The 26,800-nt window shown below is 57.3% G+C and overlaps 1 protein-coding gene and 1 long non-coding RNA gene across 2 annotated transcripts in view; one reads left to right on the top strand and one right to left on the bottom strand.

The window, feature by feature from the left end:
• The window catches only part of DISP3 (dispatched RND transporter family member 3), a 68,294-nt gene that overhangs the window by 1,618 nt on the left and 39,876 nt on the right, over positions 1-26,800 (bottom strand). Inside the window, exons 2-19 of the mRNA XM_019511731.1 lie at positions 16,048-16,987; positions 13,766-13,985; positions 11,652-11,788; positions 11,033-11,167; positions 10,595-10,755; positions 10,289-10,428; positions 9,665-9,810; positions 9,123-9,284; positions 8,579-8,740; positions 8,161-8,283; positions 7,364-7,500; positions 6,576-6,757; positions 5,815-5,945; positions 5,200-5,375; positions 3,950-4,076; positions 2,731-2,876; positions 2,217-2,376; positions 1,650-1,763 (exon numbers count right to left, since the gene is read on the bottom strand). Of these exons, the coding sequence (XP_019367276.1) occupies positions 1,650-1,763; positions 2,217-2,376; positions 2,731-2,876; positions 3,950-4,076; positions 5,200-5,375; positions 5,815-5,945; positions 6,576-6,757; positions 7,364-7,500; positions 8,161-8,283; positions 8,579-8,740; positions 9,123-9,284; positions 9,665-9,810; positions 10,289-10,428; positions 10,595-10,755; positions 11,033-11,167; positions 11,652-11,788; positions 13,766-13,985; positions 16,048-16,978 (3,490 nt within the window). The 5' untranslated portion in view covers positions 16,979-16,987. The remainder of the gene's footprint in view (positions 1-1,649; positions 1,764-2,216; positions 2,377-2,730; positions 2,877-3,949; positions 4,077-5,199; positions 5,376-5,814; positions 5,946-6,575; positions 6,758-7,363; positions 7,501-8,160; positions 8,284-8,578; positions 8,741-9,122; positions 9,285-9,664; positions 9,811-10,288; positions 10,429-10,594; positions 10,756-11,032; positions 11,168-11,651; positions 11,789-13,765; positions 13,986-16,047; positions 16,988-26,800) is intronic.
• On the top strand, positions 6,380-22,764 carry LOC109293673. Its single transcript, XR_002096357.1, has 3 exons — positions 6,380-6,464; positions 17,456-17,466; positions 22,754-22,764. It is a non-coding gene; the product is annotated as an uncharacterized LOC109293673 (long non-coding RNA).

Genomic DNA, 26,800 nt, shown 5'->3' on the forward strand with positions numbered 1-26,800 from the left:
GGCTCTCTCCTGCCAGCAGGTAGCCCTCCACCAGGTGCACACAGTAATCCACTGAGGAGCCCACAAGGATGGAGAGGGAAATGGCCTCAACTGCACCCATCTCCCAGCCAGACCAGTACATGATGGTCACCACCAGGCAGACCACCCCTGCACAGAGAAGCCAGAGAGGAACGTCAAGCAAACTACAGACTCTCACTGAGGACCAGCCCTAGTCAGTGCAGCTCCACCGAGCTCAACAGGGGATGGAGGGAACTGTCTATGCAGTATGCTTACAGGCTGCCCTGACCTATCTGGGTTGTACCTTCCTCCCCATGTGGGGTGGAAAAGGGCAGAGCCTCTCTGCACTTGGGTAGGGGACCTGGCCTGCACTCTCAGCTCATTAAGCACTTGTGTGCTGTGCTGATGGGGGACCAGGTGCCTAGATTTGACGGAAGGCTGGGGAGAAGAGACAGACAGACCGCTAGGAATGAGCATGCTGTAAAGCCAAAAGAATGCTTGGCGAAGAGCACAGCGAGCGAGCGAGCGTGTGTGCGCGTGTGCGCGTGCGTGTGCATATCCTCCCACCCCCCAACATGAAAGAGGCTTCCTTGGTTTGCCTGTTGGAGTTCTGCACACCACATGGGCATGCATAAGTATGTGTGTGCGCATTCCTATACCTGCCACATGAAAAAGGCTCCTGTGGTTTGCTTGCTGGTGCATGTGCACCTACCCGTTCTCTTACTGGCATTCTGTGCAGTGTCTGACCCCAGCACTCTTTCCTGCCTAGGCAGGGGGTCGGGCTCAATGATCTGTTGAGGTCCCTTCCGACCCTAGCTTCTATGAATCTGCCTGTGTGCATGCGCATTCACCTACCCACTCCCTTAGTTTGCTGCTAGCATTGTATGCAGTGTGTATGTCCGTGTGTATGTGCATGCATACACGTGTGCATACACGTGTGCATACATGTGTGCATGTATTCACCTACCCGCTCCCTTGGTTTGCTTGCTGATATTCTGCACAGTGCGCACGCTTCGCTTTTAGGCAGTGAGCACTGTTTATCTGTCAGCCATGAGTGGGAGACTAAGTGGTTTTAAAATGATAGATTTGATTTTTATACTGAGAAGTTTAGCAACATGCTTAGTCCATAATATTGTCAAAGCCCAGCCAGGGACAGGGAGCCTATTTACAAATTTGTTTAAAACACTAACAAACCCACTAACATATGCAGCTTTACTCAGGCCCCCCCACGGCTTGGAAACAGCAGAGGTGGCGCTGTGCTTTGGAATGGAGAGCGATTGTTATTCGAAGCATGTGGGACTTAATCACATTATTATACATAAGAGGCAGGGATGGCGTTTGTGTAGCTCAAACCCTTATTTAAACAAATAGAAGGGATTATGGAGATGAAATGCTCAAGAAATTAGGCACAAGGCTCTTTTATCGCAATGCAGCCCTTTGGCACGCTCAGGGCAAGTGGTTCCTCCCCCTTATGCCTGGGTCAGACAGGAGTGACCCTAGCAGTTATGTGGGTGGAAGGGAGAGAAAAATTAAGTCCAGAGAAGTGGCCTGGGTGGAAATCAGGAGTAGGCAGAGCTGTATCAAAGCAGAATGGAGCCCTGCCGCTGGCTCCTGCAGATGTTCAGTGCAACCTGCTGGGGGCATGCTCTTACCTAGGATGCTCAGCAGCACCGGCAGCAGGAGGAGGACATGGGTGGTGAAGACAGCAACTGCCGCCACACAGATGACCAGTGAGAGGATGAGGCCATACAGGGCACTCTGCACTCCTGCAAGACAACCACACCCCCGGCATGGTCAGGGCACCGGGTGGGAGCACGGCCCATCGGAGGTGGGCAGGGCGCAGCTGTGGGGTTCACCCTGTTGAAGCCCTGGCTGGCCAGCATACAGAGGGGCACTAGGTTAGGTGAAGGGGAAGATGCATGGGGCCAGGGATCAGGAAGTTTCCGCCTGCATCATGGACCTACTGTGTGGTCTCAGGCAAGTCGCTCTCTGCCAGTGCCTTAGTTTCCCCTCCTGCCCTCGCTCTACTCTGTCTTGTTTGCTTTGCAAGCTCTTGGGGGCACAGACCTCCCCTCATTCGGTGTCTGACCAGGGGCAGACTGCTCTTGGCTGGGCATGGGGGTGCAAGCCCAAGGCAACATGGGGTGCAGGTGTCAGGAAAAAGCTCAGGTGAGTAGGGGCAGGGCATGATGTGGGGGAAGGAGGCTAAGGCCACCTGCCTATGATCTCCATGAAGATTTGCTTCCAGTGCTCACAGGTCTGGAAGCCGCGGCGCAGGGCAGAGTCCTCGGGCAGGAGCTGGAGCTGCTGCTGCAGGAACGTCTCCCACTTGAGGTAGTCAGAGTAGGTCTGGAAGGATGACTTGCCCTTGTAAGTTGTCTGTGAGGAAGGGAGTGAGTCATTTCTGGGTTGACAGAGCAGCGATGCCCCCTGCTCCTCCAGGCTAGGGGGCTACCTCATTCTGAGTCCCAGCAGGAGAAGCAGTTGTATTGATCTGCACCTTTCCCTCTGCCTTGTCCCCCTCCTTGGGGCTTTGTCTCAGTGATAGGGGTGACTGTGTCCCCACCCGGCTCAGAGCCAGGACTCTTTCCAGGTGCCCCTGCACAGCTCAGGCTGCCAAAGGGATCCACCCCCATGTGGGGATGGCATCGTCTCTAGCCCAACTGCCAGGGCCAGCTTTCTGTCGCCAGCTGGCAGGTGGGGCAGGTCGGGAGCCCGGGGCGGCACCCTCACCGATTCAAAGGCCATGGAGATCCACTGCACCTTGCCGTCCTTCACCCCCACTGCCCCATGGGAGAGCTGCCCGGGCAGCAGGTTCGGCTCGGGGATGTTCTTGCACTCAGGGTGCAACATCTGCAGAAAGGAGGAGATGCTGTAACCTGAAGAGGAAGAAAGAGCAAGGGGTAGGGAAGGGGCAGGGACACAGGAGCAGGGGGGACAGAAGAGAGAGTTGCAGTTCTTGCTCAAGAACAGCTGCTTCTCCTTGCAGTCTCTCTGCATGCCACAGAGGACTCATGTACCACCCCATGGAGCCCCTCATTCCTTAGGGCCCAGTGCTCTCAGCTCCCACTAGCTCAGGGAGGAGCAGATGCCAGGCATCCCGCACAGGGCCCCAGACAGTCCCTGAACAAGCATGAGGCCATAGTAGGTGGTCAAGCTGCCAAGCCAGGGGACAGTGTCAAGACCCAGCATGGGGGGGGACCCATGGGCAAGCAGGAGGAGCAGCACAGCTGAGAACACAGGATGGACAGGGCAGGGAGATGGCTCCCAGCAGGCAGCAACCACAACCTTGGCCTCCTATTCTGAAACCATCCCAGGATACCCAGACAGATGTCCACTTCCAGCTGGTGCACCCTGCTGCTGCACCGTCTACAATCCTGGCCCGGGGCTCCCCATCTTCCCTGAGCAGGGCCAACACCCCTGCGAGCTGCCATGACCAGCAAGCTTCCAAGGGCACGGCTGCTCCCCTGGAGTGAGGGGGGGGGATCAGCAGCTTAGTATCAGCCACCCCCTGCCTGAGTGACAGGCCTGTCCTACTAATGCCAGGGCAAGCTGGGAGGGGCTCCACCACCATTAGCGAAGCTGTTCTGATGCTCATGGGGAGGGCTGGCAGTGCTGCCAGACCTGTGTTCAGCGAAGGAGGAGAGGGCTGAGATGCCCTGGGACAGAGGAAGCTGGGAGATACCTGGGCTGCTGTTCCCATCTGCAGGCTTGCTGGGCAAAGCGACAGGTTGATAAAACCCCGCTGTGAGCAGAGTGGGAGCCTGGCTGCACAAAGCACCTCCCCTGGTGCCCGCGGGCCAAGCAAGCAGCTATGGGGTGAGCAGTCTGCAGGGCAGGGAGCACAGAGGTGTTCTGCGAGTCTCCGAGCCAGCCCTCAGCACAGACTTGGCCTTTCCCTCAAAGCCCATGACTTCCTGGGGTGGGAACAGGTAGTCTCTGCCCTACATACCCGAGGGCAGGCACTGGGCCCCTCCAGGCTTCACCAGTTCGGTGTTGGCGGCGATGGTCTTGCAGATGCGGCACAGGCTGCCAATCTCTTTGAAGAGGTTGAAGCTGTCATCGTAGATGACGCTGCCCTTTCACAAGGAGACACAACAGCGAGAGCAGGACACGTGAGGCACACATCCCACCACTGGCAACGTGACCAACCACACAACATTGAGCTGAGCAAGGAGTGGCCCCGATGCTGGGCACTGCCTGAGCCTCCCAGCTCCACACACCTGACTGGGAACAAGACACTGTGGCACTAACAGCTTGGCAGGAGTGCTCCCTACCCTCACAACACTGCCAGGTCATAGCAGTGTCCAAACCCCAGCCCAGCCACCTAAACTGGAGGCCTCTGTGCCCCAAGGACTCTCCCACCCACAGGGCTCAAGGCCTGTCCACACACAAACCCCACCCCAATTTGTCTGCCCTGGTTTAGGTCCACTGGCACAGCTCTTAGCGTGAGCACAGCTCTACCAGGATAAAGGACCGTAGAGCAATGGAGCTTATCCCTGTAAGGGAAAAGCCAGATGTGAGGTACTGCACAGCCTGCAGACTGGCCAGGATTCAAACCCAAAAGCCAGGCTAGCAAAAAGAGCTCAAACTGCCTGCTGGGCATCAAGGCAGACTGCACCAAAGTGCCTTGCCCCTTTGGCAGGCACAGGCCCTTTGCCCCCGAGTGCCCTGGCTGCATCCCACTCAGCTCCGGGAAGAAGAGTGGGTGCTCTGCCTGGCCCATCCTTGAGGAGCCAGAAGCTCTGGGGCATCTCTCCAGTGACACTGATTAGCAGAGGTGCACTGGGGAAGTGGCAGTCACATGTCAGGCTATCTGGCTTAGGAACTAAGCTGCCCTGGGGCAAGTCACCCTCAGCAGGCTCTCCCTCGCAAGGCTGATCCATATTTATTTATGCTAATACCTCGCAGCAGGGGAGGCAATAATTACAGAGCGAAGGCTGTGGAGCTTGCAGCTAGGTTGATTTGCCTCTAAACCCCCATGGAGAGGCTGCCCGGTCTCACAGTTATTAGCTCTGGGGCTCGGATAGCGTTGGAGCACTTGGAGCAAGCTCTGATTTCTGTCAGGCAGACACAGTAAGATGTGGGTGGGCTCTCCTCAGAGCCTGATCCCAGCGTGCCTGCCTCCACTATTCTCTCGGGGCAGCAGTGGGGACAGCTGGCTGGGCTTTGTGCTTGTGACTCCCGGGAAAGTGCGTGTACCATGTCTCCAATGACGTGGTTATCCGGGCGCCGAGTGCGGTTCACCCCTCGGATGCCAAACACCACGAACACCATGGCTCCTGTGTCCACCAGAGGCCGCACAGCTGGCTTCCCACAGCCTGTGTTCATGCAAGGGTTAAATCCCGATGTGGTAGAGGGCTTCACCTTAGGGGCTGCTGTCAGAGCAAGAACAGAGGAGGTTAAAACATGCAGGCAAGCAAGGAAGGCAGCCACAGTAGACAGGCCAGCCCTCCTTGAGCAGCTGTAGCTAGACAGACCCAGCCACAGGTGATAAATACATGGGGGCCTGAAAGCCCTGGCCCCTCTCAGGAAGAGGCCCTGAAATGGGAACATCAAATCCCAGTCCCACTGGTGCTGGGTAGGCAGGGGGTATCTTGCCATGGTGGCATGGCTGGTGTGGGGCTCCTATGAAGAAGGCAGGAGGGTGGTGAGCCCCAAGCCTGCAGCAGATAGCCAGCATCTGCTCCCATCAGCTCTGCTCTGGCCATGCCACTGTGTAGGGGCATCATCATAGCCTCCCCACACCACCCCGACAAAAATTAAAGTTAATGCCTGCAGACCCAGCCCTTGGCCCTACACTTCCACCTCACTTACCTTTCTCGCTGGGCACATAGAGGATACCCTTGGTGGGACCGTCTGGGCTGGAGCTGAGCAGACAGCCAGGGGGTGCCACACACACCCTGCCGTGGTACGGGGGCTTGTGTGACTGGGCGAAGTACAGCTTCCTGTATGGCACACAAAGCCCATTATGGGATATTCTGAGCAGGTGGAAAGGCAGGGCCCCACGCCACCTACTAGCAGCTGAGTCAAGGTCTGACAGGGCAAGACAGCACTGGGGCTTTGCAACAGGGAAATGTGCCAGGGCAAGGAGAGGCAGGGAAAGAACAGGACAGATGGTCTGGGCAGAAGGAAGGGTGAGAGACAAGGAGCTGGAGGGAATGACTGGTTTATCATGCAGTACCTCCATCACACCCCCACCTCTGCCTGGAAGGTGCTTGCTACATCCGTAGTCCCACCAGTCTGGATTGCACTTTCCATCTGGGATGCCCAGGACCTGTCCCAGGTAGGGGAGGGGCATTGCAACACACCCAGGCTTTGCAGATGGTGCTGTTCTGCTCATCATGGCCTGGTGGAACATGGATCTCCCTGCTAATGGCTGGTGGAAAATCTCTAGCAGAGTGGAGCAGTGGAGAGGCTGCAGTGCCTCAAGCACCTGGTTCTGCCTAGCACAGGGCAGCAGTGAGGTGACACGGCTTAGGCAAGGAAAGGAACCCAGGAGTCCCGTCTCCCCCTGCTTGCACTAGCCACTGCTGTGCCCCTCCCCAGCTCCGTGCCCCCACCCCCCGGGCAGTTACCGCGTGCGTTGCTGCTCTTTGGCCGCCACGTAGAAACTGAAGTCGAACTTCCAGCCTCTCTTGGTGTCGCAGGACAAGGTGGTCATCATCCACTTCCTGGGGCTCTTCTGCGTAAGCAGCCCTACTGTGGACACACAAGCGGTCAGCTTCCTGGTGAAGTTACCGAAAGGCGCTCTATACACCTAAGCAATGGATTAACGAAAACAGACACTTAACTCCACAGGGCCGCAGCTGAGCATGCCTTAGTATCACACCCTCCCCTGGGCCCTGGCCTGGCCCAGTCCCAGAGTGGGCTTGGACGGGATGGGTCAGATCATTGGCATTATGACCCCATCCCTGCACCCTGCTCGCTTCCCGGCACATGGGGAGCAGAGTTATTGTCAGTGTCCGACTTCCAGCAGAGTTGAGTGGTTTGGTTTGGCCACACATCTGCTGTCCAGCGTATGCAGACAGAGAGCAAAGGTTCGGCTCAAATGGCACGGGAGCTTCTGCGGGGTTGGATCAGCAGAGGAAGCCTGGCTTCCCATAGCCTGCTTAGATCTTCCTTGGGACTGAGCTACCCCCAGCTCCCACAGAAGTGTCTGCGGTGGAATGAGGTCTCAAGACAAGGCACAAAGTGTTCCAGTAGGTGGCTACCAGGGATGGCAGAAGTAGTATTGGTGCCAGCTGAACTGCCTACAGGGCGAGCACTGCCCTGCGACCCCCCCAGGCCCCTGCACAGTGGGGGTGAGACACGTGAGCTGGTCACCTGGGGTGGACTGTGCTCCACCTTCCCTAAACACACTCACCTGGAATGAGGGCACCTCGCCATCTCCCGGGGACACCAGCTGCCAGGGGGCAGGAACGCTGGCGTTGAGCGAGAACCTGTAGATGGCTGGCCTGCCCTTGCTCTTGGACTTGGAGATGTACACAGTCCCCTGGAGATCTAGAGGGCACAGCACAATTGGGGGGAGGGCAGTTATCCACAAAGGTGCAAACACAGAAGCTTCCCTGACATACTTTCCTCCCCAGCACGACCCTCCTGACAGCAAGGCCCCTTCCCACAGGGCTTTCAGAACAAGTGTCTGGTGCAACTCCCACTACTCCACAGACTTCCATGGGTGATGCCAATTTATGCTCAGTTGGGAGCTGGCCCCTTAACCAGCCCATCCTCAAAAGCACTCCCCCCACCCCAGTAGCTGGCAGGACTATCAAGCCCTAAGCCAGGGGAGTGAGGAACAAGGCCCAGAGGCTCCTAGTCCTAGCTGTGTGCTCAGGCTACTGGACCATGCTGCCACTCTGCTAAGCAGTTCCTCCCAAAGGCCTTTCTACTGAAAGTCTTGGTCCCTGTGGGGTCTGGGGAGCAGAAGCGGCGGACACGCTGACAGCTTAGAGGTCATCCAAGGGCAGGATGTTCCCAGGAGCTCCTCACCCACTGAACCATACTACATTCGTCTGGGGCTTGGTGGGGGTGTCTGCACTCTCTCATCTGCTGAGAGCCCACTCAGCTGCCATCTTTACTAGCGGGGACCTGGGGCACCTCAGAGCACACACCCTGCCTAAAGCCAGAGAGTACCAGCAGGTGTTTGAGCCTTTGTTGACTTACCTGGCTGTGCAGCCTCACCCGTGCCCCCTCTGCTCCCCCAGGGAAGTCCTGAGCCCCGCTTCTTCTTCTCCAAGGAGGTCCGGATGTTGTTCTGCAAGCTGTGGGGCTTTTCCTGAAACAAACCTGTCCCACAAGGTTAGTCAGGGGGGAAAAGGGCCAGGGGCCTGATCAGGGACCAGTCACACCAGTGCACCCTGTACAGGCAGGGAACACACAGGGGACCCTGCCAGCCTGCACTGGTATCACATGGACATTGCCCTGACTGGCCCTGGGCAACATGCTGAGGAGGGGGGCTTGGAGGAGGGGAAGACACCAGCTGTCAAGGCTGAACAGCACCACGTGCAGAAACAAAAAGGAAGAGTTTTGCTTAATACATACCTCAGTCCCCAACCCAGGTCACACCATGAGAAGCCCTCACCTGAGCAAGTGACGCAGGAGATGCCCTCGGCACTCAGGTTGTACTTGAGGTCCAGCAACACCTGGATGTTGGTGTCGGGCCGGAACAGGATGGGAGCGCGGCTAGCGGGGCGGAGGCGGCTAGCGAAGAATATGGACAGGATGAGGACTAGGACAAAGAGCCCTGCAATGAGAGGCACAGCCAGCGTGTGGGACTCAGCATGACTCTCATACTTTTGGCATCTCCAGGAGCTTTCCAGAGATGTGCGCCCAGGGCAGTGGGAGAGAGGGCAAGGCAGGCCCCTCAGGAAGCCTCCAAGCACAGAGAATCTGGGTCCCCAGCTGCCCAGGGACAGAGCGCTGCCCAGAAGCCACTTCACTAGCCACACGGGAGCAGTGCAGCTGTGTCTGCTAAACCCCAGCGGGGAACTCCATGCCACCTGGGGAAGGCTGGCAGGGTGGGACGATGTCTGAGCAGGAGTGCATGGCTGGTGTTCCCAGCACTTGTGTGCAGAGGGGCCAGGGTGTGAAGTGCCCTGAGGAAGGGCATCTCCTGCCCATCTTACCCATGATCACCCATCGGCTCTTCACAGCAGACCACAGAACCCAGTGCTGAAGCAGCTCCTGCAGGTGGGCTATCAGGTGACCACGGCTGCTCTTCTCAGTGGGGCCCTGCAAGCTCTCTGGCAGCACGGACACCAAGGGCACATCCCCCATCTCTGGAGTCACTGTGGAGAGAGGCCAGAGGCATCACCTAAGAGCCCTGAACCCGGGGCTGCAGGTTCGGTCGGGCAGTGATATCTAGAGGTTTTGAATCCCAAGCCGTTTGCAAAGAAACACTCTTTGCATCAACTAGAGCTGGGAGGAAGAGCTTATGGTTAAGGCACTGGCTTGAGGTTTCTTATCCTGCTGGCCACTTCCTAGCTCCCCTGGAGGCCACTTAACAGCCTAATCCAACATGGACTCAAGTCACATGTGGGGCAACTGAGGCACAGTGGGGCACCATGACTTGTGCAAGGCCTCCACAAACCAGCAGCACTCCTGGGAGAGAAGTCAGGACAGCCACTAGCAAACATTCCCTGTCCTGAGAGGGACCCCAAGCACCTACACGAGTCCTCCTCCACGTCGAGCAGTGGGATGTCATCATCGAGGTACGGGAGGGTGCCCCGGGCTGGCCCAGCTGCAGCCTCTGAGACGATGAACAGGTCATCAGCAGTGTGCAAGGAGCTCTTCTTCGTGCACTTCTGACTGCAGCTACAGCAGGGAGGGAATCACCCAGTGTAAGCGGCCCTGTACCCTGCAGCCAGCTGCCACCCAGACCTGAGCAGAGCATCAGCAGAGTGCTCCACCCACTCAGCCTGGAAGTCCACAGCCAAAGCCACACCATCAATTCCATGGCTGCTGTGTGGGGTGGACAAGGCCAGGCTGACAGTGGATCACCAAGAGGTTGGACTGGGCATATGGGGCAGGCTGGGATCAGGACCCCTGTGTGACAGCATTTCAGGTGTGTGCTGCTCTGCTAAGGAATTACACCTGGCCAAGTCCAGAGCCATGCTAACAGGAGGGAAGAGGAGAAATGCAAGGGCCCAAGCAGGTACAGATCTGCATCTCAAAAGCTAGGCTCCCTGCCTGCCTGCAGGGTCTGCATGCCCGCAGCTCAAGGACTGGATGCTGGGAGAGTTCCTCAAGGTGTACAAGTCACAGTGCCTCTGCCAGCCTAGGGGGCTCTCACCTGGCTTGACAGGAGCTCTCCAAGGGAGACAAGTAGAGGGTCCAGATCCCAAGGGCAGCCGGCATGGTGAACAGCACCGCCACCCAGCAGCAGGACACGATCAGTGACATGAAGAGCCCAAAGTCATGTACAGCTGGGATCTGCACAAAGAGACAATTGGGACAGGGACATAGGGGGCTGAGAGTGGCCACGGCAATGGCCCCGCTGGAGGTATGTTCCTATGGCCCCTCTGCCTGGCTACCTCACGAAGGCAGGGGTTGCAGTGGGAAGGCAGAGGGGGCAGACCATCCCATTGCTGCAGCCTACCTGCGAGAAGATGTTGGCAGCATAGGCCGCAGCAGTGGTCAAGGAGGTGAAGAAGGTGGCCTTGCCCGCTGTCTGGACAGTGTGGATCATGCGGAGCCGCAGGTCCTTGAGGTGGGTAGCTTGGCGGTAGGTGTTTATGAAGACAAAGACATCATCCACACCTGGGAGGGGACAGAGATGCTTAAACAGGGCCACTCCTGGCAGGTGAGAGTCAGCACCACGCCCTGAAAGGCAGTGCAGAGAGGCAACCACCCCCAGAAGAGGCTCTGGCCCCCAAAGTGCAAGTGCAGCAGTTCTGCGGAGAGGAAGCTTTGCCCCACAAGCTGTCTGCCCCATCCCCCTTCTCTGCACTAGTTTTCCCCACACCGGGTGAGATGACCTCCCAGTGCAGGTGGGGCCTGGCCGCACTGGCAGGGCTCTGAAAAGGGAGCCTCTTACCGATGCCCACGATGACGAAGGCAGCCACACCATTGAGAATGCCCAGGTACTGGATCCCAAAAACGACATGGTACAGGAACAGGGCCACCAGGCAGCTCAGCCCAATGCTGGCAATGCCAAAGAAGGATAGGAACACTGCAGGGGGGAGCAAGAGGGAGGAGACGCCAAGGCTGAGGACACACCTCCACAGTGCCCGAGTTGGTCTAGAGACTAGGGATCCCAGCTCTGGTCCTGGGATGAGGGTGGCTCCCAGGGTCAGAGGAAAGAGCTCCTGCCCCTCCTTTTTATTTTCATTTGTTCAGCTGGAAATGCCAGTGCCTGATTTATGGAGGTACTAAGCACCCCCAGCTCTAATGGACATCCAGGGGGAAAGCAGGCCCCACCACCTCTGGAAATGGCACCCATTTGGGAACCTAAGTTCAGAGCCTAATGTTGCCAGCAGTGACATCCATGTCCTCGATGTGAAAGTATGGGGCAGGGAACCAGCAATGGTACATGAAGCCTTCCACCCCCACCCAGTTAGCAAGAATCAAAGGGCACATGTGGGTTCATCGCAGAAGCCAGGGACTTCCCTGCACCCCTCAGGCTCAGCGGGAAGGGAGATGGAAGCACCGCTTACCTGAGCAAGAGGTGAGGATGTAGACCAAGACTGCAATGCAGCTGCTGCTGATGAAGGCCAGCAGCATGTCATTGTTGAAAGTCTTCCTCACCTCGTAGTCGAACAAATCTGTCCCACCATACAGCACCTGCACCTTACTGGGTGGAAGAGGGAGAGAAAGGAATAGCATGGAGGTGAATGGACAGTGAGGGCATCTACTGAACACAGCTTCTCCTCCAAAAAGACACAAGGGCACCAGCCTGGGCACTCGGTCACATTCCCAGGTAGCAGGTGAGGTGCTGGAATGGCATGGGACAGGGAGGAGAAGCAGGTGGGGTCTGCACAAGAGGGAGCTCGAACAGCAAGAGCGGGTCTAATGCTGGCACAATAATTCTTCTGGTGCCCAGTGGCCTGCGGCATTGAGTTCTTGCCATCAGTAAATAGCTCCTGAAGCCCCCAAAGCCAATTCCATCTGGAATCTTAATCATTGCTTATTATATTAAGCACAAAGGTAATAACCAGTGGATGCAGCCAGAGTGCTGGCCTAGTGAGAGCTGGGCAATTTACTGGCCTCTGCTGCTGGAAGCTGGCTCAGAGAGGAGGTAATCCGAGATAATTAAAGCCAGGAGCACAATAACCCAGCACTGCAGAAGCCTGCCCATAATCCAGTCTTCGCAACAGCTCATCTGCTCCCCAGCTCCTGGTGCTGCTCCCCATAATTGCAACCCCCCGCCCCTCCGTCCTCGGCTCCTGGCTGGGAGGACTCTGCGGCTGCTTGCCATTCAGAGCTGACAAGGACTGGCTGCACTTCGCTTGGCTTTTGAAGATCAGAGTCTCCTCTGCCCAGGAGCGATTGAGATTCAGTGCAGCAGGGGATGGAGGAGTGGCAGCAGATGCAGGCAGGTGGCAGGATGGAGCGCTCTCCTCCCAGCCATCCCATTCCCAGAGCTGCTGTCCGGGACTCAGTGCAATCGCACTCTCCCTGCCTAGGCTGGTAATGAGGCTTGCCCAGTGAGCGTGGAAACAGAGCCCCAGTCTCCCCAACCCAGCCACGGTGCAGCACTGTAGAGAAGGGAGCCCATGCAGCACCCTGGGCAACCCCACCCACTGCCCCACTGGCATCAATGCTCACAGGTGGAGTGAAGTGGAGGAGCAGACCCCACAGCCTCCAGCGAGGACTGCTACACCACTTTTAAGAAACCAGCCTGGGCCAAACGGAGAGCTGATATAAATGGAGACAGTTCTGCTGGGACTGGACGGGTGGAAGGAAACTGGAGAAGAGCTTGATAAATCCCTTCCTGGCTTTGAGTGAGGCCTGGTGGGAGCAGCCACACCTCGGGCCATGGCCTGTCCCTGCCCTGAATGAACCCACTGGCTGGGGCTCCTCTGCACACCCATGCTGGACCCCATTGTCTATCCCACTATAAACCACACTGGTGTGACCCTAAACCTGTGCTGTGGAGCTGCCTCCCACTGTATGCCCAGGAATGAGAACAGGAGCTGCTCTTCCAGCCTGTGATGCCAGCTGTTGCCAGGTGCGTTTGCACTGCAGGAGGAGAGGGACTTGTAGCTTGGGTCCACAGCTCTGCACTAGCTTTAGCCTGGTCAGCTTTGGCACCACGTATTGTGAAGCTGCGGCAGCAGAGCATCAGCACCAGCATGCCATGCAAGTACCACCCCAATGCCCGTGGCACGGGCTGACGTCTCTGCCAGCATGACTGCTGCTGGGTGTCCCCTGCACAGGCTAGCTGAAGCTGCAATCCAGCTCTGCCTGGCATTTCAACGTCTCACGAACACAACTGTGGTGCAGGAGGAGCGTGCTAGCGAGGTGTGTAGGAAGCATGTGAACCACAAACACTGTGCAGGCTTCTTCTGCTTCCCCCAAAGCATCATGCTTTGGTTGCTGACCAAGGCAGGAGATGCAGCCAGACCAGGCACTCACCTGAGACCCACAGCCACATCCAGTGCTCCTGATGCCCCCAAACAGCTGGACACCTCCACTCAGCTTTACCCCTGCAGAAGCCCCCAAGCACCATCATGCAGGGAAGGCGAATTAACTCCACGTACACCTGACACGCTCCTTCAGCATCTCCTCAAACTCCCGCCCCCCCCAGGCCCCGAGGCGCCTGCCTCACCTGGTGGACTGCTTGGCCAGCATGGCCACGTAGGTGACCACAAAGCTCTGGAACTTGTGGCGCTGCTCCTCCCACCGGTCCTCCACCGAGTAGTAGCTGGGCAGCGGGGCCCCGAAGAGGATCTCACTCCGCAGGAGGGAGCTCTTCATGTTGTCTGCAGACAGCCCTTCGTCCACATACCAGTAGAACTCAGGGTGGGTCATGGCCAGCTCCAGTGACCCTGCGGAAGGGACCAGCAAGCACTTTGTTAGACGCAGCTCAGCTGATGGAGTATGACTACAGGAGGGGCCCAATGCTGGTGGGGTCAAGAGCACCTGCTGGCTTAGGGGACCTCTTCCAGCCATCTGTAGCTTTGAAGGGCTGCCCTGGATGGTGCTGCCTTGCAAGAGGTCAGGCAGGGCCATGGAAGCCTCATTGCCCTGACTCACGGCCACCTCCATGCAGCTCCTCGGCCCACCATGCTGCCATGCACGGTCACCTCAGAGCCACAGCTGCTCTGAGCACAGGGGCAGGCCAAATCAACCTGGACTACCAGAGCTGGCCACATCCTCCGCCCTGTTAGACAGGGGATCCGAGCAAAGTATCCTCAGCGCACTAACCTGCTTGATTCCCACCCAGTGCCCTCCTTCTGTGTGTGTAACCACCACATCCCCAAGCTGGGCTTGAGCTCATCCTCCCTGCCTGGCACACCCAGGAAGCAAGGCTGGAGCTAAATGTGCCATGGGACCCTGCGGTGTGATGGGACTGAGGATACAACAACGGGGAAGGATGCGCTAGATGGCACGCTGGAGGGACTCCAAACAGCAGCACAAACTGCACGAGTCTAAAGCAACTGCTAAAACAAGGCCGTGCACCAGCCCAAGCACGGAGGGGGCAGGCATTCCTGCAAAACAGGGTCCCATGAGGAAGAGACAGAGTTCCTCCCAGCGCATTGTGCAGAGCAGAGCTGGCAGCACAGAGTCACAGGCTGTGACACCCCCCACCCCAAATTCCAGGATGCAGGAGCCTGTGAGGACAGAGCACGGCCCCTGGGCCTGCTTTGGAGCTGGGAGCCGAGGGAGTTAGCAGCTCGCCTGCTCCCTGCTTGGCTCCCATTGACTTACAGCTGCAGCATGTGCCTGGCAGACATAAAAAAGCTCCTTCCCACAATCACATCCCTCCCACCGCCCAGCCGTGAGTCACTTCCAACTCCACAGCCACCTCCACCCCACTGCAGCACCAGGGAAGAGGGATCTGCTAAAAGCAGCACATCCTGGGGATGACTTGCAGGGCAGTCCCTCAGCCATGACCACCCTGTGCTATTAGTCCCACTGGCACTAGGAGCCCTTCCATGCTACCCTGGCAGTGGCCACAGTCAATGAGTGCTGGGGGAAGAGGCCACTGCCTGAACTGGGATGAGGCAGGTGCTCAGCTGCAGAAAGGGCCGCTCCTCCATCACTCAGCACCATGCATCACCCTGAGCCCCAGGCAGAAGACAGCACGTGCACCCTTTCTATTCTGGCGTGAGTGATCCTAAGAGGAGCCAGGCCATGGAGGGCCAGCCCAAGAGGCTCCTGGCCTATTTTTGAAGGGCCCAGCCAGGCTACCAGCTCAGCAGCAGGATGGCTAGCACAAGGCCCTGAACCGTTGCAACAGGCCCAAGAGGATGCCAAAACGAGCACTGGCCTGTTTCCACCATCAGAGCCCCCAGCCTTGCACTGCTACCTGGCCAGGGCACAGTCCCGAGGGGAGCAGCCAAAAGGAACAGGACAGAAGGCAGAGGGGAGGCTGTGGGCCCTCACAGCCAGCCCAGCAAGCCCCTGCCTAGCATATGTGGTGATGACTGTTCCTGGTTGTGCTCCAGCAGGGCCTGCAGCCTGCTGGATGCTGCTCAAACGCACATGACGGATGCGACCATCGTAGAACCCTGGCAAGCAGGGGATCAGCGTGTGCAGCCCCTGCCCCAATACCCCAACTACTCCTGGCAGGTCCTGGCCCAACCTGCTCTTAAGAACCAGCTATGGGGATCCCTCCACCCTGGGCAGTCGATCCATTCCAGGGCTCTGCCAGCCTCATAGTTAGAAAGTGTCTCCTGTTTCCAAGCTACCCCTCCCCTGCTCCCATCTAAGCCCTTTAGGCCTGTCCAAATCACAGCAGAGCTGGGGCAAAGCTCACAACCTTCCTCTCTGCAAAAGCCTCACATAGCTGGAGATGTTTCCCCTCCCTGCTCAGCGCCCGTCCCTCCGACAGCACAGCCTCACCTGGGTCCCTTGGCCCCATCACCCAGGATGCATGCGGCTCACCTTGGATGTCAGCCAGGTCTTGCCCCATGCCGTCGTAGTAGATCTTGCCACCCTTTTCCGTGGGGAAGAAGTACGTCATGAGGGAGCTGGGTGGGGAGCAGTAGGAGTAGGAGCCCAGAGGCAGGTCCTTCAGGACCTCATGGGGCTTCCAGCAGAACTCCCGGAACCGGGGGTGGTCCATGATCTTGCGCTCAATCTCATGGATGGTAACCAGGCGCTCAGTGGTGAAAATGTTGTTTTCAGCATCCCCCCGGGCCAGAAAGATGAGTTCAATGCGCCAGTGGGCATGCGTTTGCGTGTTGGCACTGACATAGGCACTGGAGTAGTCCCAGCGCGAAGCGCCCCGGGGCACGCGGGAGCTTTGGTTGGCTGGGCTCTGGTGGGTGGTGGGCCTAGTCCTGCCTCTGGCTGCAGGCGGTGTGGCACTGCGCTTTAGCCGGGCGGGCCCCCCAAGGTGGGAAGCATTGAGGTGCAGCTGTTGAAGTTGCTCAAAGAGGAGCCGCTGCAGGGTCTCCGAGGTGAAGTCAGCCAGGTCCCGGCGGCTGCGGCCCCACGAGCCGAACTGGGACTTGAGGGCCAGGGTGAGGGCATCAAAGCGCTGCGAGGACTCGTGGTTGCGGATCTCAAAGGCATTGTAGGAGATGTCAATGTCCAGTGCCGGATAGTGCAGGAACATAGCCGTGGCCAGGGCAGCCGGGATGGCACAGCCCAAGAAAAGGATAAAGCCGGCACAGTAGGGGTTGGTGAACATCCAGCCAACTGTGTTCCAGAAGCCGGATACCGGCAGCATCGCAGGCAGCAGCTTGGGGCTCCACTGACACCTCCCGCATAGCTGGGGGCCCGCACTCCTCTTCGGAGAGTTGAAGGCAGCCTCCTCCTCCTCCTCCTCCAGCCAAGCATCCTGCAACAAGGGGTCGTCCTCAGCATCCATGGCCAATGCCTGTGCCAAAGCAAGAGGGGGACAGGGTCAACAAGCCATCCCGATCTGCACATCCGCCTGCCCTCCTGACAGCCCTGATCCTGTCCAGCTGTGAGGAGATCGCAGCCACCAGCTGCACTGACACCAGCCCCCAGGAGCCAAGTGCCAAATGCATCAGAAACAGGATGCCAAAGCAGGCCACCATGGCCATGCTGCTCTGTGTCCAGCACTCACTCCTCCCTAGGGACAGGGGTCATGGAGCCTAAAGGGGACGTACCACCATGTGCATACACAGAGCCACAGTAGTGGCGCTGCAGTTCCCTGACCCTTCCCCAGTGCCCAGAGACAGCTTGTGCTGTGGGATGAAAAATGGCAAGGACCCTTTGCTCCTCTCGGCAGTGATGGAAGGAGACTCTCCTTGTAGTATTTATCACTTTGTTCCCCAGCGGAGCACACAAGCCCACACATGTCCATGCACTGTGCACAGAGTGGAGCCTGCTGTCATGGCCCAGGTTGCCCAAGCCACCCAGCAAGGGGAAGGGGCAAAGGGCAGGAGCCCAACAGCCTGGCTGTGTCTGTGCAGCACAGGCAATGTGCCTCTAATATCCAGGACAGCTGCCAGCACAGCACCCCAAAGGCAAAGGCCCCAGAGGTTATTCAGCAGCTGACCCCATGCCTCTGACGCAAGCAGCCCCAACCCCAGGCAGCCGGGCGCTCTGATCCGCAGAAGGCAGCCACCGCTGTTTATGCCATCCGTGCCTATAGAAAACAACAGCAGTTGCCAGTGGTAGGAACGGAAAAGATGGCACTCTCCAGCTCAGCCCCGCTGCCCTGCACTGGGTGGAAGGCCACCACGGCTGCAGGCATGCCCCGACTCTGCAGAGGGGTCAGGTTCATAGGTGTAGGGTCAGAAGGGACCTGAGCAAATCATCAAGTCTGACCCCCTGCCTGGGCAGGAATGAATGCTGGGCTCATATGACTCCTGGTAAATTTAAGCTCATATGACCCCAGCTAGGTAATTATCAAGCCTCCTTTTAAAGACCCCTGGGGTTGCGTGGTGTGGGCAGGGGAGCACTCTGTGCACCCAGCCCTGCTTGGCTGCACTTCCCAGGCACACCTGTAAGGGCAGCCACATCCAGCTGCCAGCCATTTGTACCAAAGCCAGAACAGCCAGGCCCCGGTCAGGGCTGGCAACCCCACACTTTCACATTACAAGAAGTAAACAGGAGGAAGGGTCAGCGACTTGAAACACAAGCTTCAAAATCTACAACAGACACATGGGCACACTTGACCACAGACAGGCAAAGAAAGTCTCCTGTGACCCATGGCACCAGGTGGTTTTTCCAAGCTCTCTGCACCAGCACACAAAATCCATCTTGCCCTCTCCCCGCAGTGCTGGGTTTGCCTGCCTCTGTGTGCCACAGGCCCACTGTGCAGGCCTTGCCCCTACCAGTTTTGTGGAGGGCAGTGTATGGCACCAGCAATCCTTCGGTATCAAGGCCACAGTGGAGCATTAGCCTGGTCACATGCGCTCTGCTCACTGGGCCCCCGGTATGATCAGTTCTCCCCACCCGGGCTCCTAGCCCAGGGCTGTCTGCACCCCACTCTTGCAAACAAAATACCAGTCTGGTGGGTCACAACCCCCTCGAGCTGGCCTGCTAAGAGAGAACAGCTTACTATTGCTGGCAGGCAAAGGACATGGATCCTCTACTCAAGCCACCATGAGCCCCATTTCCCCCACAGCTGGCAGCTGCCCCAGCTGAGTACATGTATATAATATTTTAAAAACTCTTATCGGGGAAGCAAGGTGAAGAGCCATAATCATGCCCTATTTATTGAGCTGCTGCGGAGAAGGAGGGAAGAGATTGTAATCCTGAAACAGAAGAGCCTGGACGTGACCAGAAAGGAAAGCACGAGGGAGAAATGGAGATGGAGAGGAAAAAAAAAGCAAGTCCAGAAATCTGTCATTTCCAGAATTCCCCCCAGCCCGTCAGCCCTACCATGGAGAAGAGGGAAGCATCTTTGGATGGGGGAAGGGAGAAGCTTTGCTTTCAGGATGTCTCATAACTCCATTCTCTTGGCAGAGGTCTGGGTCCAGAAGCCAAGTCTACTTATCCCTGGATAAACCCAGGTAACTCCACTAAAGCTGGTGGAGTCACTGCTCCAGGATTGCACTCACCAACGTGGAAGGAAGTGGAGTCAGCCCAGCCAGGCTGCTGTGTGCAGGAGGGAGGGTGGGATTCGGGAGGGCAAAGGGCAGGTGTCTGGGGAGGCTCATGCTAGAGCTGGGATGGATTAGCAGTGCTCAGAGCACAACCTGGTTTGGGCTGGGGTTGGAGGCAAAACCAGGGGAGGTAGTGATAGCACTGGGCTCTCCAACACTGTCCCTTCCCCATCCCAAGCTGAACCCACAGGCCCCTTCCTCCTGCACCCCAAAGGGCTGGTGGCTCAGATCCAAGATCCTGCTGGAAGATCAACCCAGGTCCGGCTGGGGGAGGAGAGATGCACAATAACCCATGTCTTGGGAGAAAGCACAAGAGATGCACTAGAACCAGACAGAGATGGTCCCCCTGAGGGGCGAGCTGCACTGGGACAGTGCCCAGCAGGCTTGGCCACACAGGACTGCAAGCCCTTCAGGCTATGGAACAGCCTAGTCAGGTTGGCAGCAAGTGAGGAGCTCAGGTGTCCTTTGGCATCCCCAGCAGCCTGTGCCAGATAGCAGCCCCTTGGTTATTGTTGCCATGCCCCGACTTGTCCTGCCTGTGTAGCTCGGAGGAGAGAGAACGTGCGTGTGCATTCCCTGAAAATGCACGGGTCTGCCACTGTGGCTTGCAGCACGAGGGCACCCTGGCTCCCAGCTGGCGCTTGCGAGAACAGGCATGAGCAGTTGTGCAGCCAAATGCTCCTTCCATCTGCAGCAGGGAGAAGCCTTCAAGGCCAGCTCTCATCCCTCAGCCTACCACTGACTTGGCCTCCCCCTCTGTGGCCACTGGGGAACCTGCCCCCCCACAGCTGGCAGCCCGGGGTGCAAACCTGGTTGCCAAGTGGCTGGAAAGCTGCTGTGCTGCTCCATCACCATTCGCTTCCTCCTGCACAGTCCTGCCTAGCTCCCACCAGCACAAGCTGTGTCAGCAACCCCCAGCATCTGTATGTGTTGCAGGCATGGGTCTAGCACCAGAGCGGTGCAGGGGAAGGAAGAGGCCTCACTGGATCTCTATGCACCGAGCAGAGCTGTGTTGTTACCAGCTGGCTAACGCCTGCCACTCTACCCTGGCCCCCAGCCCAGCCATGAGCATGGCTTCTGGCTTGGCAAGCCACCTCCCTATTTCCCCACGGCTGCCAATACTCCCCAGCACCAGGCTGCACGCGGAGAAGGCTGCCCATGCCCATGCCAGCCCTCCCCCTAGCCAGCACAGAGGTGCAGGCCACAAGTGGCCTGTCCCCAGGTTCTCCCACCTTACCCAGGAGGCAGAGAGGAAGCCACGTCTGTGCACATCTGGAGAGCAGCTGCCTGGGGACAGCCACCAACACACAGAGATCTGGCTCTCCTTATCCCAATCAGGATTAGCCAGGTTCACCCACCCTGTCCCCCACTCAAACTCATGCCACCAGACTTTGCCAGCCAGCCAGCCAAATGTCACTAGAGGTCAGGGGAAGTAGCAGGAGTGCAGCTGGGTCAGCAGCACAGCTGGGAGTGCAGGCAGAGCTCAAGCTGTGCGAGGTAGGAGGAGAGAGGGGTCCAGATTCAAGCAAATCAAGACCTCGTGCCCCCTCTCACATCGAACCCCAGAGAGTCAAGCAGAGCCCCAAGGAACAGCTGCAAGGGGGCAGGGGGCTGGGAAAAGCTGTGGCACTGAAGGGACAGGCCATCCCAACAGGCTCAGAAGAGGCCCAGGGCAGCCCAGGCAAGCCCAGAAGTCCCTGCCTGCGGGACTGTCTCGGCAGCTTTGCAGACAAAGGGGCCCTGAGGCAGGAGAAGCCAAGAACACGCATCACATTGGGCAGAGCAGGGGTGAAGCCCCCCCCAGAGCCCACAGCCCCCCTGCATGGGTACAAGTGACAGCCAAGGGGCAGGGGCAGGCATGCCCCAGCATCCACATCCTCCAACCCTGCCCCCCAGCCATGCCTCATGCCAGCGGTCCGACCATGGCTTCTCTGATGTCTTGTTGCAGTTTACCAGCCTGATTGGAATAATGGATTAATTAAATGTTTAAGACACTGTGGAGCTGGGAAGCACCACAGCAGGAGTAATTATTTCTCCAGCATTTGAAGTGGGCTCAACACCCGATGCGAAAGAAGAGACGACACCAAATCCTGCGGCCTGAGCAGACTCCCTCTCCTCCGAGCCTGCACCCTCAGGATCGGATGGTGCCATTGAACTTTCACATCCAGGTCCAGCAAAGCCCTGCACGATGCCCACATGACTGGGAACGCTCGACCCCTGCTACACCCAGGAATACAAAGCCAGTCACTGCCGAGTCAGGGAGCGACGGTGACAGGCACAGAAGCTAATTACACCCGACCTGACTAATTAATGCTGACTTTCAGATTAAAACCTCCTTGCCAGTGTTCCATTTCAATTACCTAGTTGTTCCTCTCGCAAGAAAAAGGGAGGCTCATGTGCCGGCACGGGGAAAAAGCAGCAGGGAAAAAAGAGAAAGGCTTGAAGGAGGAGGGAGCAACAAATCCTGTCATAGGCGAGATTCCTATCGACAAAATAATTAAACTGCACATTGGCTGCTCCCCCAGGCAGGGCTCCGAGCACAGCGAAGCCTTCCACGGCCCCATTTGTATTCCTGAAACTCGCAGGGTCTATGCTGAAGGCAGCTCCTGGCCTCCTCGTCAGGTAAATAAAGTCTCTATGAGAGAGGGAGAAAAGACAGAGACAGAGACACAGAGACACAGAGAGAGAGAGAGAGAGAGAGAGAGAGAGAGAGAGAGAGAGAGAGAGAGGTTTTTTTGCTTCCTTGCACACAGCTCACAAACCCTTTCTAGCAGCCAGCAGCTCACGAGCAGCCACCTTGCAGAGTGGAAGACAGGGCGACCCCCATTGCAGAGGGCATGGACGAAATGCAGCCACGGTCCCGGGGCTCAAGTCTACCCTGCACTGCATAAGCCACACGGCAGAGCTTGAGAGAGGGGTTCACTGGTTCTCCACTTGAAAGGCCCCAGTATAACAGAACTGGGTGCCATGGCTGTCCTGCAGCTCAGGAAGAGGTGCAATAGTACCAGTAATCCATATGCACAGCCCAGGTCTCCAGTGGGTAGTGCCAGGCAACCCCTACCCAGCATGTTTCATCCACAGATCTCAGAGCATGGCCATCTTGTGCCCCAGTAGAGGAAACAGAGCTCAGGAAACAGAGCCAGGTGCTTAGGTGACTTACCAGGGCACCTAAGCACCTGGGCACTGACCCAGCCCCAACCCCAACCCCAGCCCCAGCCCAGTGTGAAGCCATCAGGCTGCATTGTGTCTCTATTTAACCTGACACCTTCCTGCCAGCTCCCCACACCAACGCCCCATTCCCCTGCTTATGCCACGTGTTAGGGCGAGGATGTGGATGCTCCATCACTAGGAGGTCTCAAGGCCAGATCAGACACACAACTGTCTGAGCTGGTTCAGATGGGACTGATCCTGCCTGGAGCAGGTGGTTGGGTTAGATCCAACTTCCTGAGGGCCCTGCTGGCTGGGTCGTAGCTGGGAAGAGGACCCAGAGCCCTGACCCAGCAGGACACTGATGTGATGGTCTGCATGTATGCTTGATGGTAGACACATAAGTGCCTTGCAAGCCAAGGCCCAGGTCTCCTTCCTCCTGAAAGAGGTAGCAGGCCACCCCCTCCCTAAAATACCAATGCAGACCAGTTCTCTTCCCCTGCTGTACGGTGACCATCAGTACAGGACAACCAGACTATCGTCTATGATACAAAACCAGACGCCTTTATGTCCTCTAGTTTCCTCTTGAGGGGAAAACCAAAGGACATAAAGGCGTCAAGTTTCGTATCAACAGAGGACAGAGTAGCAGAAAACTGGAATGTCCTCTATGATGGCCACCCTATGTAGGGCACATCTCTGCATCGTGGCATGCTCAGTTTCCATTCTCGGCCCTTTGCTGTCCCTCCCTGCTTGCCTCAGATCCTTTGAAAGAGGAGCAGATGCACCGCCAGCCCCCCAGGCACTTTGCAGATCAAGACATCAAGATGCCCTGGCCACACACTGCTGTCAAGACTGCAGTGTGCCAATACGAACACGTGTTTACTGGAAGAAAAGGCAGACAATTTCCATCAGGTTTTTTTTATTATTATTATTGCTCTTAAGTCACCATCCTCTGCAGTTCTAATTGGCCAAGGGAGGAATGAGACCAAAATAGGAAGTGAACAAACAGGGAAAGCTGGTTAAACTCCCAGCCTCTGTGCAGTATCAGGTACAAACGCTGTCCTAATTAAGCCCTTCTCTACCCAATCAATGGCTGTTCCATCTCGCCTTCCTCCCGATCAGCACATCTCACACTCCTCATGGGAGCATTTGCACCCGGTTAGGATCACAGCCACTAGAAATGGGCCAGGGAGACAAGGCCCTGGCTTCACGGGGCAAACAAGGTGGTTGCTACCCCTTGATCTGACGATGTCACTGGTACTCTGCATCCACCTGCCACTGCCAGCTCTGTGGCAATGACCTCCTCATAACTACGTATAGGAAAAAATCTATAAGGCGACAATTAAAGCTGCAAGGACGAGCCCTCCGAACGGGAGGAAATGCCAGATGGCAGGTGGACAGCACAACCTTCATTCAGCCACTTTCTTGACAGGTGCTTTACCTAAAGGCCTGTGCCAAGTTCAGTGAACAGAAGGGATGGCGCTCACTCAGAGCACAGCTCTTCAGGATGCCGTTTCCCTCATTTTCTCAGCCTGTGGCTCCATGCCTCCTTTGCTGGATACTGTTCAAACCCCCCCCAACGAAGGAATTCTGGATTTCCTCGTGGGCTCCCCCTTGCCGTGCCTCGGCAGAGCCTCAGAACGCTTCACTAATAGCGATGAATTCACTTACACAACCACATCTCTTGGAGGTAAGGGAAGGACATTACGCCCATTTCACAGACAGACAACTGAGGCACAGAAATTTCTCCCAGGTCTTGTCATTGGAAATGGCTGAATGGTTCTGCCTAAAGTTTAGCCGGGAAAATCCGCTCAGGCTGTGGTAGAGACCAGCTTGGGAAATATCACCCCAAGCAGTTAGTATGTGGCCAAGCTACAGCAGGCAGTGCTCAGCTCTGCTTATACTAATGCAGCCCAGGGGCTCATGCACAGGACCCGGGTCCCTTTCAGCCCTGTGTGCAGATGGGTCTACCCAGCAGCTAGGACAAAGGCAATCTCTGGGCACTACCATGAGGCCAACAGGAGTGACACCAGTGTCCCGCAGTTCTGCCCAGGAGCAGCACTTCCAAGGCCTCAGCAGTGCTTGCTATTAGCATAATTTCAGAGCATAATTAAACCACTTGATAACAATCAGTCTCTCTAGGTTACTACTGCTAGCAATGAGGGGGTTCAAATGTGGCCCTAGAGTTAATCTCAGAGGCACCCTCTGGGCCCATCCACAGTACTGATTGCAAGGCCACACTCATCCCCTAATGAGGAGGCTCCGCCGTCACTCAAGCATGTGGCACTTGCAGGGTCCTGTGCTCCAGCACGGAGAAAGCCAGTGCCGACATGCTTCCTGAACTTCCTGCCTAGCTCTGCTCAGAAGGTGCAGAGAGCCTGTCTAAGCCCTGGCCCCTTGCTGTTACAAAGTGGAGCGCCAGCTCCCAGCTCTGGTGCCTGCCTTCAGACGCCCCGACACAGATTTCAAAGGTGCTACGAAGCCCACCTGCTGTGGGCCTGGGAGAATGAGCTCGTTAACTGCATACAGATGGCAGCGCTCCAGTGCGTACCCTGAGCTCCTAGGTTCACCGCTAAGCCTTTGTGCGTCACTGAAGTCTCATGGCTGCTGTACGCAGAAACCTCGTGTTATCATGCCTAGGACAGACAGAGGCTCCCAAAGCAAAGGGATGAGCCCCTGAATAAAACAGCATGTCCCAAACACTTGCCTGCTTCTTCAGTGATAATCCTCACCCACCTTTGTCCCTCCCTCCCCCAAAAAGGTGGTGCTTTGTTGTCAGCCCTTGTGACGCACTTGGTATTCCAGCCCGCGTGTGCCAGCTCCCCAGTCTGCGTCACAGTGGCCACAGGAGCCACTCCAGGCTCTGCTGCTTCCTGGTAGCGAGCAGAGCTCTGACCTGGCTCCCAAGGCACCTGCTCCTTGCTGGACCCTAGAGCAATGCCGACCCTAGAGGCAGCTCTGCACAAGTTCCTCCCCCAGGACAAGCCTGCTCAGTCCACAGTAGCTCAGGGGTTAAACCGCGACTCCCCTCCCTAGAACCACTCGCCTACAGGAACTAGCTTGGAAAAAAGAGCTGTAGATAATGCAGCCCCTCTGCCCAGTCTTTTCAGCCCAACAGACCCTAGGACCCACTTCAGCATGTGGCCTGAGACCCCACCAGGGTCTCCTTAGCCTCAGGGGCTTGCAAAGGAAGTCCAGGTTGCAGGGACATGTCTCGCACACACCAGGGTCCCTCATTCGAGATGCAGCCTCTCAAAAGGGCCCAGTGATTCTCTTACATCCCAGCAGTGTAACCCAGCATACCCCCCACGTGGCCCCAATCTAGCCCCTGATCCAAGGAGGACAAGACTCTACCCCAGCCACCAATTGACAGAGCTGCCCCCTGAGCCCGAGTGGCAGCAGCTCATGGTTTTAGTGTTGAGGGCAGAATCTGGTCCCCAGCAATGCCTCATTGCATCTGGGTGGGGAAGCACTGGGCCTAAGCCTGGGTTCACCTCAGCAGGGGCCCCTGCAGCACCTTGGAACTGGGTTCAGGGCACCCACGAGGCATGGGAGCAGCAGGCACAGCTCCCTCACCAGCCCTCCCCACTGCCCAGCAATGTGCAGGCAGCAAGCTGGGAGTGGGGCTACCTGGGAGAGGACAAGGCTTTCCATAACTCAGGGAGAACTTCCTAGGAAAGGAGGGAAGGGATAGAAGCCCTTGGTGCCCACGCAGCATGTTGGCAGCTTCCCAGCCCCAGCAAGGGCTTAACACCTGCTGCCAGCTGCGTCAGCCATGCAGAAACTCGCAATAAATGTTACCACAGCTCAATGAGCATGGCCACGCAGCCAGCTGGAAGAGGAGCGGGCAGCTGGAATGAGCAAGTAGGCTTCAGAGGCATGGAAACCTCATTTGGAGCCCAGGACCCTTCCCACTGCAGAGGGGGGACACTGCGAAGAGGAGCACCACCACTGGCCTGGCTAGGAGCCCCGGAGAGAGAGGCTGGTGCTAGGGGGAAAGGTCTAGGGAGCAGGGAAGCTGTAGGGTGACAACAGCTGGGTCCAGGAGGCAGGAGAAGCAACTTCTGCCCAGCAGAGTCCCTACCCTGTCAGTGCTGCTACTAACCGTGCACTCCCGCTTCTTTTCTCCACCCTTTCTTCTCAGTTCTGCTGAGCACAGCCGAGGCAGCAGGGTGTAGCAGCACAGTACCCCTACCCAGATGGCAGGGAGCTGGGCAAACCTATGAGCAGTGTGGATCTTGCTGCTCGCAGGGCGCAACAGGCAAAACAGCACAACCTGATTTTCAGAGGGACTGATCACCCCCGGTGGCTCCTGATGGCAGCCAGTGCTGTGGGAGCCCAGCTTCTCTGGCAACAGGTCCCCATTTGTTTGTCCAAGGCAGCAGAATCGCTGGAGCCAGCCCCTGATGACAGAAGTGGAGCTAAGAGAAAACAGGCCTGGATTTGGAGGGGGGGGGGGGGGG

Source organism: Gavialis gangeticus, unplaced genomic scaffold (assembly GCF_001723915.1).
Source record: "Gavialis gangeticus isolate Ggan-Ray unplaced genomic scaffold, GavGan_comp1, whole genome shotgun sequence".
NCBI classification, from domain to species: domain Eukaryota; kingdom Metazoa; phylum Chordata; order Crocodylia; family Gavialidae; genus Gavialis; species Gavialis gangeticus.